The following is a 15,508-nucleotide window of genomic DNA, read 5'->3' on the forward strand; positions in this document are numbered from 1 at the left end:
ACTGACTGCAGATCAATCTAATTCAAAGAATATATTGTTGTTACATTTTATATCTCAAGATTTACCCATTCTTTTGGTACAGAGATCAATAGAGAGAAGAGAACATGACAGTCTTTCAGGCTCAAAGCATATGTCTTGGTCTGAAGTGAATCACAAGTTTCCTCCTTCTCTACACAGAGTATTCAGCAGAAAACCGATTATGGGGTCTCCACGAAAGAGCTGTGGGATTCAGCAAGTGTAAGAGATGAATGGCTGTAGACAATGAGCCCTTTGGGTCAGCGTGGGATGACAGAGAACTGGTACAAGGGTGGGACAGTGACTAAGCCGCTTTCCAGAGGAGTGAGGTCAATGTCTTCAGGGGGGATAGTGGGCTTCAGGAGGAAGTTCTGCAGGATGGTGGTGAAGAAGAGGAAGAGCTCCATGCGAGCCAAGGATTCACCCAGACAGATCCGCTTCCCTGCAAGCAAAAAAAAATAAAAAATAAAAAATAAAAAAATAAAAAAGCAGAATCATCAGGAGGAAAGGACATAAACAGCTTATTTTGAGATTTCTTCTGCTGAAGCTTTTGATGAGGCCTTTGCTATATAGACACCCTGACTCACTAGTAAAAACCTAAGGGTTTTTCTATGGATTTTCTTTCATAATGAGCAATTGCACCTCAAGCAAGTTTTTGCTCATGTCTTCACTTTTTTTCTGGGTCTTTTCTGGCCATGCCTAACTGTCCAAAGATTATTTGCAAATTCATAACTCTTGATACTGGGATTTAATACTACATCTAAACTCTAGATTTTATAACTTCTGTAATTAGTACCACACTGTGGTTGCCTTCAAGCAGCACCTCCTAAAAACTTCTCAGTGGATTATAAGGTATTAGAAAACACTAGAAAAACAATTTTGTGTTCAGTAACCTTGGTGAGATCAATCCTGAATTTTTGAAATCTTGACAATTTTGAGTTTTTTCTGCACAAACTTTTTCTGCACAAAGAATTTCAGGGCAAAAAATAATATCACTGCTGGAAACAATTGTTTTCTGGAGAGAAAAATGCTTTTTTTGGCCAAATATGTTTTCTTCTGCACTATTTTCTGTGCCAGGAACTACTACGGAAAATACTGTTTACTGTATGAAAACATGTGAAAAGTAGTATAGAGAAGTCCTAAACTGCAATTAGTATTTAAAAACTGCACAACTGTTAAAGATTTAATTTTTAAATTGGAAAGAAAAAACCCTTCAATTATTTGTTACTTTCTTTAAGAAAGAAATTAGCAAATAATTACATCTCAGTTATTGATACCGTCAGTGAAAGCTGGGAAGACTCGAGAATGCTTAGAAACTACTTAGAAACAGTATAAATACTCAAGGTACAAAAATAACAATGTAAAGATCTTCATAATATAAAACCTTTGGTTTGGCTGTGTGCAGTAGGTGAGTACTACAGGAAGATAGGCTGCTTTTTGTGAGAGATCAAGGACACTCATGATCATAGGAATAGGAGCTCCTGGCATCACAGTGGGTTAAACCCCTATGCTGGCAGGACTGAAGACCAATAGGTCGCAGGTTCAAACCTGGGGAGAGCGCTGATGAGCTCCCTCTATCAGCTCCAGCTCCTCATGCGGGGACATGAGAGAAGCCTCCCACAAGGATGTTAAAACATCACAACATCCGGGTGTCCCCTGAGGAACGTCCTTGCAGACAGCCAGTTCTCTCACACCAGAAGCGACTAGCAGTTTCTCAAGTTGCTTCTGACACAACCAAAATAAAATAAAATAAAATAAATCATAGGAATAAAAGCCAGACATGTGGAGAAACACCAAACATGTTGGAGTTCTGCTTCTCATTTCCAAAATGTGGGAAAGGACTGTACCTGAGGAAAATGGGACAAAGGCATCGTTCTTCTTGAAACGCCCATTCTCATCCAGGAAATTCTCTGGGTCGAAAGCAAAGGGTCTTTTAAACATTTTTGGGTCATGAAGGACACTGCTGAGAACAGGGTAGATTTCTGTCCCCTGCGGAAAATATAAATAGGGTTGTGGTGGGAAATTCAAAGTTACAGGAATGGCATCAGGTCATTTTAGAGCACAGCCTGGTCTGTCACCCATTGGTTGCCATGAATACTATTTAAATGTTCAGTGTAACCAACCAACAACATTTACCTTCTCTTTCTTGCAATCACAGTCCTTTGTACTTTAGTGGTGACATAGCTTGTGAGTTCAGTACAACTTATGTGATCCAGATTTAGTAGACAAGATTGAACTCTGAAACATGTCTTACCAGAAAGAGCATCATTCTGGGCAGCTAAATCAGGAAATCCCAATTGGATGGTCCCCCACGAGGGTCTAACTCCAGGGAAAAACCAAGAGTGGTCAACTTGGAAGTCCCTGAACAGACTTGGAGTGGGCAGATCAAAAGACAACCTGGCAAAATTGAACCATCTAAAAGAATCCTCCACCTTGTGTGACTGTGGAGTAGAACAAACAGGTCCACACCTGTATTCTTGTCCACAATGCCCTGCTTCATGTACAGAGAAGGAATTGTTTAAAGCTATAGACAATGCGGTTGCTGTTGCTCAGTTTTGGTCAAAAATTATTTAGCCACGTGCTCCTTCTAATTATATCAGTTTTATACTTATGTATGCAATGTTTTTGAGATGAAATAAATAAATCATTGGCTCAGCAGGCAGGATGGCTAATGTTGAGATCCAGGACACGTGTGTAGTTGCAAACTTTGTTATCAGCTGAAACCAATAAATAACCTTTTGTTATCCCAAAATGTCTGCACCCTACACCACTGGAGAAATTACACTGTCTAGCCGGTATCGCACCACCTGACATCCACCGGGAAGTGGCAGCCAATAGTGAAAGGACCAAGGCAGAGACATCTCCAGCTCATCCCCTGTTTGGGTATCAGTCAGCACGTCAACGACTTAAATCCAGACATAGTTTTCTAAGATCTACAGAGGCACTTGCTGGAACACCTCAGCAAGCGAGAGTCCAAAAGTGGCAGGCTCAAACCCAGAACCTCAACCAATGGCTGATACCAAATGAGAGACTCCCTGCTGGGCACACAGAGGACTGGGCGACTTGGAAGGTGCTGAACAGACTGCGCTCTTGCACCACGAAATGCAGAGCCAACCTTCAGAAATGGGGCTACAAAGTGGAATCCTCGACATGCGAGTGCGGAGAGGAGCAAACCACAGACCACCTGCTGCAATGCAACCTGAGCCCTGCCACATGCACAATTGAGGACCTTTTTGCAGCAACACCAGAAGCACTCCAAGTGGCCAGATACTGGTCAAAGGACATTTAATCAACTACCAAACTCACACATTTTGTATTTTCTCTGTTTGTTTGCTATGTTCTGTTAGAAATGTAATATAATTGACTGGCTGCCCTGACACGAGAAATAAATCCCAAAATGTTCTCTGTGTATCATGTGCTTCATTGTGAATAGTGCCTACAATGCTCACACAACATCCAGAACTAGACAATGTCCATAGGCATTTCCAAATATACTTAGGATGGCTTTGGGGGAAATGAAGCACTGAATAAAAATATAGCAGCATTTCGGAACAACATATCACTAGGGGTTACTTGCAATCTTTACTGCTTATACCTTAGGGATGAGGTATCCTCTGAATTCAGTGTCACGGATAACCCTGTGGGCCAAATCCATGGGAACGAGATCACTGCATCTCTGTATTTCGTGGATGACAGCATCCATGTATGGCATCTGGCTCCGGTCTTCAATGTTTGGGACACGATTGTTGCCAATCACTTTATCAATTTCTTCATGCATTTTTGCTGTCAAAAATATAGTAGCTGTGAATTAATCTCCAGATTAAGAATTCTGAATGGGAGCTCAGTTTCTAATGTCTATATAACCAAATGGAACATCTGTTTTCAGAGATAGCCAACCTCTGAATACCAGTTTTGGGAAGAATCCTGAAATTTTATGTGAGGGCCTTTGCCCTAAAGGTTGAGGGGATAGTCAACTAGTTTTCCCCTTGTCATTGCCCACCATTCCATACCTTGAACCTCAGGATGTTTCATTAGATACAGAAACCCATATCTTATGGTGGAGCTGACTGTCTCTGTTCCAGCGACAAACAGGTTCTGGATAGTGAGCTCTAAGTTCCTTTCATTAAATTCACTTGCTGGCTTGTTTTTTTCCTGAAATAGGAAAGAACAAATTCATTGTGAGAACACTACAGGAAGGCCCTTGATAGCAAGACTGGGAAAGTGTATTCTGTTTTGAGGGTGAAAGGAGACTGGACAAGTTACATATTTCCTTCCCAGTCACTCAAATCCTAGAATTCCAGAGCTGGAAGGTATCCTAACATCCATCTAGCCCACCAACCCTTTACTACAGAAGAATATGCAACTAAAGCATATTTAAAAGATGCCAATCCAACCACTTTTAAAATACTTTTTAAAGCAGAAGAATCTACCACTCTTCCAGGTAGCCCGTTCTACTGTGGAATAGTTCTTATGGGGAAGAAGTTCTTCCTAATGTTTTGATAGAATCTCTTTAAGATGAGAACCAGAATGTAGTTCCATTTCATTTTGTACTTGAAATGCAAACTAGGAATGATATTGGCTGTTAGCAGCAGTTCCAGACATTGCAAAATGACCAGTCTTGATTAAAACTATTGCCCTTTTCTCTTTGCATACAATATTATGGATATGATCATAATGCATTTTGATTTCCTGGCCTAATGTTCCTTATCAAAGCCACACCCAGCAGTATAAATGGCAGAGTTCTGAGAAATGTATTGGGATCATCTTCTGTCTTGATCAGTATGAAACCACTGGTGGCCCCAGAGCGAGGTAGGAATCTTGATGCCTTACAAGTGTTTGGAACTAAAACGCCTAAACTCATAGACATGTGTCAAGGAGAAAAAAAGAATTGTAATTTGGATGACATCAAGTTGCCTGGAGTTAGGAGATCTTCAAGTCATTAAAACTTTATTACGGTCCAGAGAACCAAGCTGCTCAATGACAAAAGGTGCACAACTGCAAACGGACCAACAAACCGATAAGAGCAACTGAACACTGGATGGCGTGCAATGCAGGATGACACAAACAAGGGCAAGAACACTACAAATAGATACAAGTCATGTTTCAGCCTGAGTCCAACACAGGAAGTTGTCTTATCTTGTCTTAACCTGGTTACCTCAGAGAGAAACTTGTCAACAGCCAAGGTCACATGCGGGAAATTGTCACCTAGTAAAAACTTTACCGGGAATTGGCTTGAATTACTGGGTAAGTTTCTCGGCAGTGGTTTAATAACATGTAGCCAAGCCTGCTTATAAAATCTGCAGGACAATAAGGTGTGATACATACATTCAACATCCTGGTTATTAGACAGGCAAACTCTTGCCCATGGGACTCCTGCAAATCTACCTCAAAGCACTTCAATTAGGAACACATTGCGCCCTGCCTTACGGAATACGCAGTGATATTTGGCCACAGTCAAGTTCATAAGATAATTTGCTTCTTGGAGAGGTCTAGCATAATGTATACTCAGGGCACTTGGGGAACAAGAAACACATGAGCAAGAATGCGGCTCATAGAAAGCAATGGATTTAAGTGCCATGTCAAATGGATTTAAGTGCCATGTCAAAACCCAGATTAGATAAAAAGGATGAAGAAAGATCAATAGAAGAGACTTTTTAAAGAGTTAAGCTTGAATCAGTTGCTAGTGTAATAATTCTGGGCTGATGATGAATCAGACCTGAGCCCAGTCTGAAAACACTGATCAATATTTAAGGGCCCACCACCGAGCTCTTGTCGACAGGGGAATTTCCCCGGATTCTTCACGTCCTTTATGAAACACCCAAATACCTTTTCCATCTGGGTGAGGAAGCAATCGATGAAGTCCCGTTGGAAGTCAGAGTCAAAGTTCTCTCTGTTCATCTTCACTTTCTTGGCAACAAAGAGCCTCAAATTTTCCAGGCTATCATAGACTTTGGCGGGGGGTCCTAGGAAATACTTCAGAAAGCTCTCGTACATGTCGTATAACTACATGAGAAGACAAAACATGCCAATTTGAAGATCTGCCATATTACTCCCTGGCATCAGTAGTGTTTTCCTAGTTTTGCCCAGGAGAATTTCTATGTGAGCTAAGTACAATCAGAAACTTCTTTAGGTGGCATTCTGTTTCAGACTTCTGTCCATGGAAGTGCCACATCTCATGCTCAAATCCCTTTTTGTATGGCAGGCAGAAAGCTATTTCCTTGCTTTAGTGCTTCACTCCCACTTCCCACCAATAAGGGACAGCTGCAAGAATCCCTTTCCAGGGTTTTCCAGCTCTGTTTTTTAAATGAATATCTCATTGTGTCTCAACCAATTCAACATAGATGTGCAGCCTCAAAGGTGAAGTTTCTGGAATATAACAACTATTTTCAAAGTAGGTACTAAACAATGAAAAAGAAAACAACATTTTAAAAACCAAGAAGAGATTTCCCCCCAAATTTTGTTACATAGTACTATCTATGGCTTCGATTTAAAATATTATCTTTAGGAATCTCTAGGTCCTCCAATGTAACTCTAGCATACCAGATCCATATGATATTTACGTGTATTTTACTGATTGATCAATGTATCTGTACTAGAAGACCTAAAGATTCCAAGACAGGCATCTCTCAGGTACCCCAACCCAGAGAATGTGGAGGACTGGTGTATTTAGGAGTTCTGAAGTTCTTGGCTGCATATAATAAAAAGGCAAATAAAATAAAGATTGCAGATACATTTATTTATGTATGTATAGAGAGCACAGCATATATACAGTACAAGAATTCATTATATGCATACATAAACATTAAAAACATTTGTCTCAAAATACACTGTTTAAAACCATCTTGATCATCTGTGTCTAATCTAATTGGCCTGGTAAGGTATCGCTGCTTTATTGCACTGTCCCGAAAACTTGGTTCCACAGCCACGTTTTTACTATCCTTCTGAAGGACAGGAAGGAGGGGGCCAATCTGATCTCAGCAGGAGGGGAGTTCCATAGCTGGGGGGCAATCACCAAGAAGGCTCTGTCTCTTGTCCCCACCAATCATGCCTGTGACAATGGTAGGATGGAGAGCAGGGCCTCCTTGGAGGATCTTAATCTCTGCCATGATTCATAAGGTGAGATGCATTCGGAATTGTGCCTGGTAGCAAACTGGCAGCCAGTGGAGCTGGCGTAACATAGGAGTTATATGCTCCCTGTGTGCCACCCTAGTTATTAACCTGGGTGCCTATCGTTGGAGTATTTGAAGCTTCTGAGCAGTCTTCAACTACAAGTCCATGTAGAGTGCATTGCAGTAGTCTATCCTGGATGTAATGAGATCGTGGACCGCTATGGCCAAGTCTGGCTTCCCAAGATACGAGCACAACTGGCGCACAAGTTTTAACTGTGCGAAAGCTCCCCTGGCCACTGCCGTAACCTGGGATTCCAGGCTCAGTGATGAGTCCAGGAGAACTCCTGAGCTGCAAACCTGTGCCTTCAAGGGGAGTGTAACCCCATCCAGCATTTGACTAATCAGTCAAATACATGAAAAGAACATACAAGTCTTCTATGCTAGTATCATGGCTAGCTGAACATTTCTGAGGTGGAAATATTTCCTTTAGATCAGTGGTTCTCAACCTGTGAGGCCCCAGGTGTTTTGGCCTACAACTCCCAGAAATCCTAGCCAGTTTACCAGCTGTTAGGATTTGTGGGAATTGAGGGCCAAAAAAAATCTGGGGACCCCAGGTTGAAAACCATTGCTTTAGATACTACAGGTGGCATCAAGATCCTCCTTCATTGATGTAATAGTCAGAAGAAGAGGTATGGGTTACCTGAGCCCAGCTTGAGCTTGACTCCCGGAACAAGGTGTTAATCATCTCCATGAGGGACCGGAATTCCTTGTCCTCATAGTCAAAGCGATCCCCAAAAACAATGGAGCAAATGATGTTGGAGACAGCCTGGCTGAGGAAGTAGGTGGGGTCAAAGGGCTTCTCTGAAGTACAAGGACAGAGAGAAAAGAAGGGTTTCGTAGAAAAAGTCTCATACAACTTGATGTTTGAAATGAATGTGCCTTGTAGTCCAATATATCTGGAAGGTTGGCATCAGGTTGGGTTAGACCAGTGGTTCTCAGCCTAGGGTCCCCAGATGTTTTTGGTCTTCAACTCCCAGAAATTCAACTCCCAGAAATCCTAAACTGGCTGGGATTTCTGGGAGTTGTAGACCAGAAACATCTGGGGACCCCAGGTTGAGAACCACTGGGCTACACAATATCTTGCAAAACATGTGGAAACATGGAATGGTTGTCATGGGTTTCAATTCCAGCCCCTTCCCTAGTGGCGATAGTTTCACCAGTATCTAAGGGTGCATCCACACCGGCACTAAAATCAAGTTCCAAGCCATCTCAAGGTCAGGTCAACCACGAAATGTACATCCTCGATGAGAGCTGCAGTGTACTTCCAGATGGAAAGAACATATTAAAAAATCTCACTAGAAATTCCAGAGTAAGCCACAAAATCCACTGCAACTAATAATCAGTGTATATTCCATTTAGGACAGAAACCCAAGACCAAAATCTGTTTCATTTAGTCTTCATTTAGTCCTTTTTTCAAAATTCCTTCCCCAGCATCCATGCCAAATTTGGGCATCGCCTTCAAAAATGATTTGTATGCACCGTCCCTATGTATTCAACAGTGTGGGGAATATGTACAGAAAGTAAAGTCAAAGGACAGTAAAGCCAAAGCAACCACTGCAAGCGATAGCGTTCTCTTCTCTTAACTATGAAGGTGATGCAGACTGATATTTTCATTCTCCTTTAATGAGCTATCACCCAATAGATTTCCATGGCTGAGCAAAGATTTGATGCTTGGCTTTCCACTGACTTACAATATCATAACTACAGTAATTAATATTTATTGTTTTTGCATTATTGCAGTAACTGAAATCCTTCTGTTAGAATTGCTGTTGTAACTTGCCTCACTTTAATAGGAGAGGGCTGTATGTGTCCTTGTTCATCACTCAACTTACCCTTAGTCTTCCTGAATTCCTCCAGCAGGAACTGGGCCTCTTCTTGGATCCGCTCTTCAATTGATTTTTTCCCCATTCCGAAATCCCTCAAGACGCCAAGGGAGAATCGCCGAAGTTGCTTCCAACGCTCTCCTTCGGAAAAGACCACCCCTGCAAGAAAAAGGAAAGAAATGAAGAGGCCCATGAGAAGCAGCAGAAAATGGGGACCATGATAGCAAAGCTGATAGGAATAGCTTACCATGTCCTTCAAAGGACCGTTCCAGGGTAGGGTTGGTGGCCCTTCCACTGAATTCATCTGCCTTGTCTACCAGAGCCTCCTTCACGGCATCATGTCCACACAAGACCACAATGGGCTTTGTTCCAAAATAGACAGTGAACACGGGGCCATATCTTTCACTCAGCTGTGTGGGAATATATTATGTAAGGACAATCTTGTTATGAGGTCGGCAGATCTTTTGTAATGGTGTTCTTTGAAATTGTTCTGTCCAATAACTCAAGATCTCTTGTAATGACATTCTTTCACATTGTTATATCTGGGGGGCTCAATTGTGCAAGAACAAGCAGGCTCTGAGTCCTCCAACAGAAGGGGACAGAGTGGAGGAGGTCTCTCTAGTTTATGATTAAATCATTCCAGAGGCTTCCCTGATTCATTTAAAAGGCTTTATGTTTGAACAGAGCAGGGGTCAAATGGTGTCCCTTAAATCTCTTGGTACAAGGCATTGCCATCATTAAAATCCTCCCCAGGTATTTTTTTCCCATTTAAAGTGGAAGAAACCTAAGTCCAAGCACACATCAATGAACAAATCTATAACAAAGATGCTTCTTTCCCTATATGTGTGTGTTTGTGTGCCTGCCTAGACCTACTTAAATATTTATTTATTTCCATCATTTCTACCCCATCCTTCTCAACATCCCAAAGAGGGACTTAGGACAGCTTATATTTGGCACAATTTGATGCCATTAAATATAACAAAGCAATATAGCAACAATTAAAACAATAAATAGAACATTAATTAAAACAATAAAGCAATATTAACTGCTGTATCACCGTTCCAGTCAAATTCCATATCCAAAGAGCTATATATGCCTGCTGTCCAAATGCCAGAACCATGACTCCAATTTCTTCCTAAAAGACAGGAGGGATGAAGCTGATCTTACCTCGTTGGGAAGCAAGTTCCACAGGTGGGGGGCTACAGCCGAGAAGGCCCTGTCTCTCATCTCCACCAGACATATTTGCGACACTGGTGCGAGTGAGAGCAGGGTCTCCCTGGATGATCTTAAACTGCAAGGCGGGAGGTAGAAGGAGATGTGTTCAGACAAGTAAGCTGGGGCAGAACTGTAGAGCTTTAAAGGTCAAAACCAGCACTTTGAATTGTGTTCGGAAGTGGATCAGCAGCCCATGGAGCTGACACAACAAGGGGGTGGTGTGCTCCCTGTATGTTGCTCCAGTTTGTAATATGGCTGCAGCCCGTTGGATTAGTTGAAGTTTCTGAACAGTCTTCAAAGGCAGCCCCCATGTAGACTGGAAGCCCAAGAAAACACTCTCATGAACATTAAAACAAATCAGCTTGTAAGCAACCTGGGTTAAGAACATTGTTGCATCTGCATACTGTCATTTCAAATATATGTAGACTATACAGTCTACAAGCAAACAAAAGGATCATGGGGAGGAGAGGTGGTGCATGAAGATATCTCAGTTGGAAGAAGGTCTGGAAAATCCCCCAAAATTAGAGAAAAACTCATGATTACTTGGAAGGAATTGCAAGGAAACAAGGATTCCTGCAAGATCTATTGCAAAGGAAGGGTTGGAAGAGGTTTCAGGAGGCAGCCAGCATTTTGCAAATGTTGATTCTTCCTCAGATTTACCTCTATCCCAAATATGTCCCATTATGTTTCCAACTGACAGTCACTCACCTTGAGTAGAGATTTTAAGATTTCTGATGACTTGATCTGTAGGAAATTCCCAATCAGAGGCAAAGGAGTGGGTCCTGGAGGAAGCCTCACATTGTTCGACAATTTCCTCTTATATGATACAATGGCAAGGCAAGACAGGTAGAAGACAAGAAAAAGGGTGACTGCTCCAAATAGCTCCATGGTGGAGTTTGCACACCTTATGCTCCTTTACCCAGAATGTGTCCTGTCCGTGTATTTAATTTGGCCTGGATTGGGCCCCGCCTTCTTTCTTACATAACTATGTTACACTCACATGTGGGATGATTAATCAAGATTAATAATTTATTTCCTTGTTAATCATTTTTATCATCACAGAGGACATGTAGAATTTTACATTTCTTGAACCCTTGTAAGAAAATCATGCCTCGTAATTGAGATGACTAACTAACAACAAAACAATACAAATTGAGAGGGAAGAACAATGCTGTCTATGTACAAGTCAAAATATGTATGTATTTAGCGGTATTGCTTCTAGATGACTTGATGGATCTGGACCAAACTTGGTATGCAGACCCATTGTGACCCAACTTGAAAAACTGGTAGGATTTTGGAAGGACTGGATGATGGGAGTTGTATTGAAATCACATCCAGAGAGTCTTTGAATCCCACCCACCAATAATGGATCTGGACTAAATCTGGCACATATACCCATGTTTACCAACTCAAAATATTGGCAAGGTTTAGAGCCCACCCACATCTGAAGAGTAATGTGAATCTCACAAATGATGGACCTGGATCAAAAATGGTACAAATACTATTACAAATGGAAGTGGAAATTTCTCCAACCATTGTATAGAGTTGTAAAAATGTAACAAATTTATTTAAAAGGAGGACACCGGCTAAATGTACTATGGTGAATATTTCATGCAGCATGCATATGGCCAAAAGTAGGTGTCAGATAACAAATAGTTTTTTGTTGGTACAGTAACAAAATATTTCTGTATGGTCACCATGTCTTTCCATGTTCAGCTATTCAGCTTGAAGGATTGTTGAATTATGCCATCATAGATGCCCGGCAGATGAAGATAAACTTTGAGTGAAGATCACAGCTTTTGTAAACTGTGTGGACTTTGGATCACAAAAATGGAATCTAGAACATATGTGTTCCATCTGCAGCACTATGTTCACCCCGACCCATAAACAGGAATATAATTTTAATGCTTTATAGCAAATCAAAGAAGACAATATAGGCATATTAAATAATTATAATTGTTTATATGCAGACTGATATATACACATTACTTGACTCTATACATACTTAAGCAATCCCTTGTTGTCCGAGTAAGATTGTCCTCAAAGTGCGATGGTAACTCCTTGGGTTAGTAGGCATCTTGTGGCCAAATTTGTCCAGCGGTTTTTGAGTTATGTTAATCCCACAAAGGAACATTACATTTTAATTTATATAGATAGTTAAGTCGTCATCTTCTGAAACATTGTCATAACTCCCCAAGCCTAGAATTCCTGGGTGAGAGAGACCCACAGTGCTGAGTAAAATGGCAGCAACAGCTTTACTTCTCCCCCCTGAGGACACACATACCTAAACCAGAGTGTCCTGCTCCTCACTTCACTGAGACTTTTACTTTAACTTTCTATGTCTCCCTCTATGCCTCAGTTGATGGGGCTGCCCGCACTTCTCTGGTCACCTTTACCACTCCGTGCCAGCACGCTGCATATCACTATGTCTTATTTTTGGGGTATGACTTATATTGTGCAAATGCTTGGAAATCCTGCTACTGCTTATTTTATGGATATATCTTATTTTAGGGGAAACACGGTAGATGTCGGTCTGTCTGTTTGTACCACAAAGGCTGTTGCTAGTGAAGTGGCCGTCTATGATATCACTTGGAAAAAGGTGACATGTATGATGGGGAGTAAGGGACACAATGAGAGCTCATCTCAGAGCTAGTTGTTGTTGTTCATTCGTTCAGTCATCTCCGACTCTTCGTGACCTCATGGACCAGCCCACGCCAGAGTTCCCTGTTGGCCGTCACCACCCCCAGCTCCTTCAAGGTCAGTCCAGTCACTTCAAGGATGCCATCCATCCATCTTGCCCTTGGTCGGCCCCTCTTCCTTTTGCCTTCCACTTTCCCCAGCATAATTGTCTTCTCTAGGCTTTGCTGTCTCCTCATGATGTGGCCAAAGTACTTCAACTTTGTGTCTTGTATCCTTCCCTCCAGTGAGCTAGAGACAGGAGAAAAGGGATGAGAAGGAAGGAAGGATAGGGAGAGGGAGAGGGAAGGGAAAGGAAAGCAGAAAAGGTATGAGGGGGTGGAAGGAAAGAAAAAGAAAGAAAGAAGGGATGAAAGTGGAGGTAGAGAGAAAGAGAGAAAGAAAGATGTTAGGAGTGGGACTTGAGTTGCAGATGGATAAGAGGAAGTTAGGAAGAAATTTAGGTTTAAGACATGTTCCCCAAATATGGGATGGATGAGGAAAGAATATTGAAAGAGGATAGAGACAATAAATGAAAGGAAAAATGGAATGGGCAACTAAGGAAAATTTCCTGTTTCCAAAATAAATGGGAAAACTGGGGGAAGAGAAATAATTCCCCTTATCAACAACATCATCATCATCAACAACAAAACAAGATATCTGTGTGATTTAGGCTGATTCCACACAGCCATCTAAGCCTGGTCAGGAGGTTGATTACAGGGACCTGGTTCCATGCAGAGCACCTACACGGCACCACAGGAACTAGCTGGAAGCTGGACAGTGGCCACAAAGATCCATTGATTGCAGATCAGTCCAATGCAAGAAATATATTGTTGTTATATTTTATATTTCAAGATTTACATATTCTTTAGGTACAGTGATAAAAACAGGGAATAGAGGATTATAGTATTTTAGTATGAAAGCATATATCTTGGTCTGCAGTGAATCATGGACTTCATCACTCTCTTCATGGAGCTGAAAACAAAAGCTGTGGTATTGAACATCTGTAAGGAAGTTATGGCTGTAGACAATGAGCCCTTTGGGTCAGCGTAGGATGACGGAGAACTGGTAGAAGGGTGGGACAGTGATCAAGCCGCTTTCCAGAGGAGTGAGGTCAATGTCTTCAGGAGGAAGTTCTGCAGGATGGTGGTGAAGAAGAGGAAGAGCTCCATGCGAGCCAAGGATTCACCCAGACAGATCCGCTTCCCTGCAAGCAAAACAGGAGAATCATCAGGAGGAAATGACATAGAGAGATTTCTCTCAAATGTCTTCTAACGAAGACTTAGGTGGTTTCTTTACTGTATAAGCATCCTGCCTTGCTCCAATAAACCAAAGGAATCTATGGACTTTCTCTCATGACCAGCAATGAACTTCAAGCAGATTCTATCAATAACCTCACTTTTCTGGCCATGACTAACTGACTGCAAAATCGGCACCACAACTTTGATTGCTTTGCAGCAACATCTCTTGATGGACGTCTTTGTGAGATCTTATGGTCCAATATATGAGAGATGAGAAAATGTTGGGAAAGCAATTTTAGGGATCAGAAGTATATGAGAGAACTATACCTGAGGAGAATGGGACAAAGGCATCATTCTTCTTGAAACGGCCATTCTCATCCAGGAAATTCTCTGGGTCAAAAGCAAAGGGTCTTTTAAACATTGTGGGGTCATGAAGGACACTGCTGAGAACAGGGTAGATTTCTGTCCCCTGTAGAAAAAAGAAACAGGGTCGTGGAGGGAGAGTCAATGTTTCAGGAGTGTCACCAGGATGTTTTAGAGCAGAGCATGGTTCGTCTCTTAGTGGCCCATGAATACCATTTAAATGTTTATTGTAAAGGACAGCACTTTACCCTTTCCTCATGGTTTCAGTATCATGAGTAAGGCAACACTATGACAGAACTATCCTATCTGTTAAATGTTTTTCAAACTCCTTAAGAGACACCAAAACTTCTAGCAGTAAACAAGATCGATTGGCAAATTTTACGCTGTATGAAGACATGCTGTGTTGCTAAATGATACTTGCAGATGACCTTGGAGGAAGGGAGATGGAATCCATAAAAACGGATTGCCTTATCAGAACAACATATTGCTAGAGGTTACTTGCAATCCTTATTGCTAATACCTTTGGGATAAGGTATCCTCTGAATTCAGTGTCACGGATAACCCTGTGGGCCACATCCATGGGAAGGAGATCACTGCATCTCTGTATTTCATGGATGAAATTGTTTATATGCAGACTGATATATACACATATATATTACTGTAAAGGACCTGCTATTCCTAGTTAATCATTTTTATTATCACAGAGGGCATGTAGATTTGCACAGAGGGCATGTAGGTTTGTCTTCCTGAAGGGAAAAACCTGCTTAGCTTTCTTGAACCCTTGTAATAAAATCATGTCTGGCAATTGAGATCACCAGCACCAACAGCCAGATGGAATGGCACTCCTTGAATATATAAGTAGAAGTGGAAATTGCCCTAACCATTGGATAGGAACGGTAAAGGTTTCACTGTGACATTAAGTGTAGTCATGTCTGACTCTAGTGGGTGGTGTTCATCTCCATTTCTAAGCCAAAGAGCCAGCGTTGTCTGTAGACTCCTTCTAGAT

At 41.6% G+C, this 15,508-nt stretch overlaps 2 protein-coding genes across 2 annotated transcripts; both read right to left on the reverse strand.

Moving 5' to 3' along the window:
* Positions 1-16: 16 nt before the first annotated feature.
* Positions 17-11,110, reverse strand: LOC137094738 (cytochrome P450 2G1-like). Its single transcript, XM_067461235.1, has 9 exons — positions 10,931-11,110; positions 9,255-9,417; positions 9,017-9,166; positions 7,825-7,985; positions 5,842-6,018; positions 4,026-4,167; positions 3,611-3,798; positions 1,863-2,004; positions 17-457 (listed from the first exon to the last, which is right to left on the reverse strand). The coding sequence occupies exons 1-9, from the start codon at positions 11,108-11,110 to the stop codon at positions 276-278; spliced, it is 1,485 nt and encodes a 494-aa protein (XP_067317336.1). The 3' UTR covers positions 17-275.
* Positions 11,111-13,986: 2,876 nt separating this feature from the next.
* Positions 13,987-15,113, reverse strand: LOC137095664 (putative inactive cytochrome P450 2G1). The gene is made up of 3 exons (XM_067462431.1): positions 15,023-15,113; positions 14,467-14,608; positions 13,987-14,105 (listed from the first exon to the last, which is right to left on the reverse strand). Exons 1-3 carry the CDS (start codon positions 15,080-15,082, stop codon positions 13,987-13,989), a joined length of 321 nt encoding a protein of 106 aa, XP_067318532.1. The 5' UTR covers positions 15,083-15,113.
* Between the last annotated feature and the right edge of the window lie 395 nt (positions 15,114-15,508).

The sequence above is a fragment of the Anolis sagrei genome, chromosome Y (genome assembly GCF_037176765.1).
Source record: "Anolis sagrei isolate rAnoSag1 chromosome Y, rAnoSag1.mat, whole genome shotgun sequence".
NCBI lineage: Eukaryota > Metazoa > Chordata > Lepidosauria > Squamata > Dactyloidae > Anolis > Anolis sagrei.

Bases quoted from the DNA above. Each gene is read 5' to 3' on its own strand.
- LOC137095664 (XM_067462431.1), bottom strand. From the start codon at position 15,082: ATGGATGTGGCCCACAGGGTTATCCGTGACACTGAATTCAGAGGATAC. The intron at 14,609-15,022 runs GTATTAGCAATA...TTTTTTCTACAG, and splicing joins GAGGATACCTTATCCCAAAG to GGGACAGAAATCTACCCTGT. The intron at 14,106-14,466 runs GTATAGTTCTCT...TTTTGCTTGCAG, and splicing joins CTTTGTCCCATTCTCCTCAG to GGAAGCGGATCTGTCTGGGT.
- LOC137094738 (XM_067461235.1), bottom strand. From the start codon at position 11,110: ATGGAGCTATTTGGAGCAGTCACCCTTTTTCTTGTCTTCTACCTGTCT. The intron at 6,019-7,824 runs GTAACCCATACC...CTTCTCATGTAG, and splicing joins CAAGCTCAAGCTGGGCTCAG to TTATACGACATGTACGAGAG. The intron at 3,799-4,025 runs GTATGGAATGGT...TATTTTTGACAG, and splicing joins GAAACATCCTGAGGTTCAAG to CAAAAATGCATGAAGAAATT.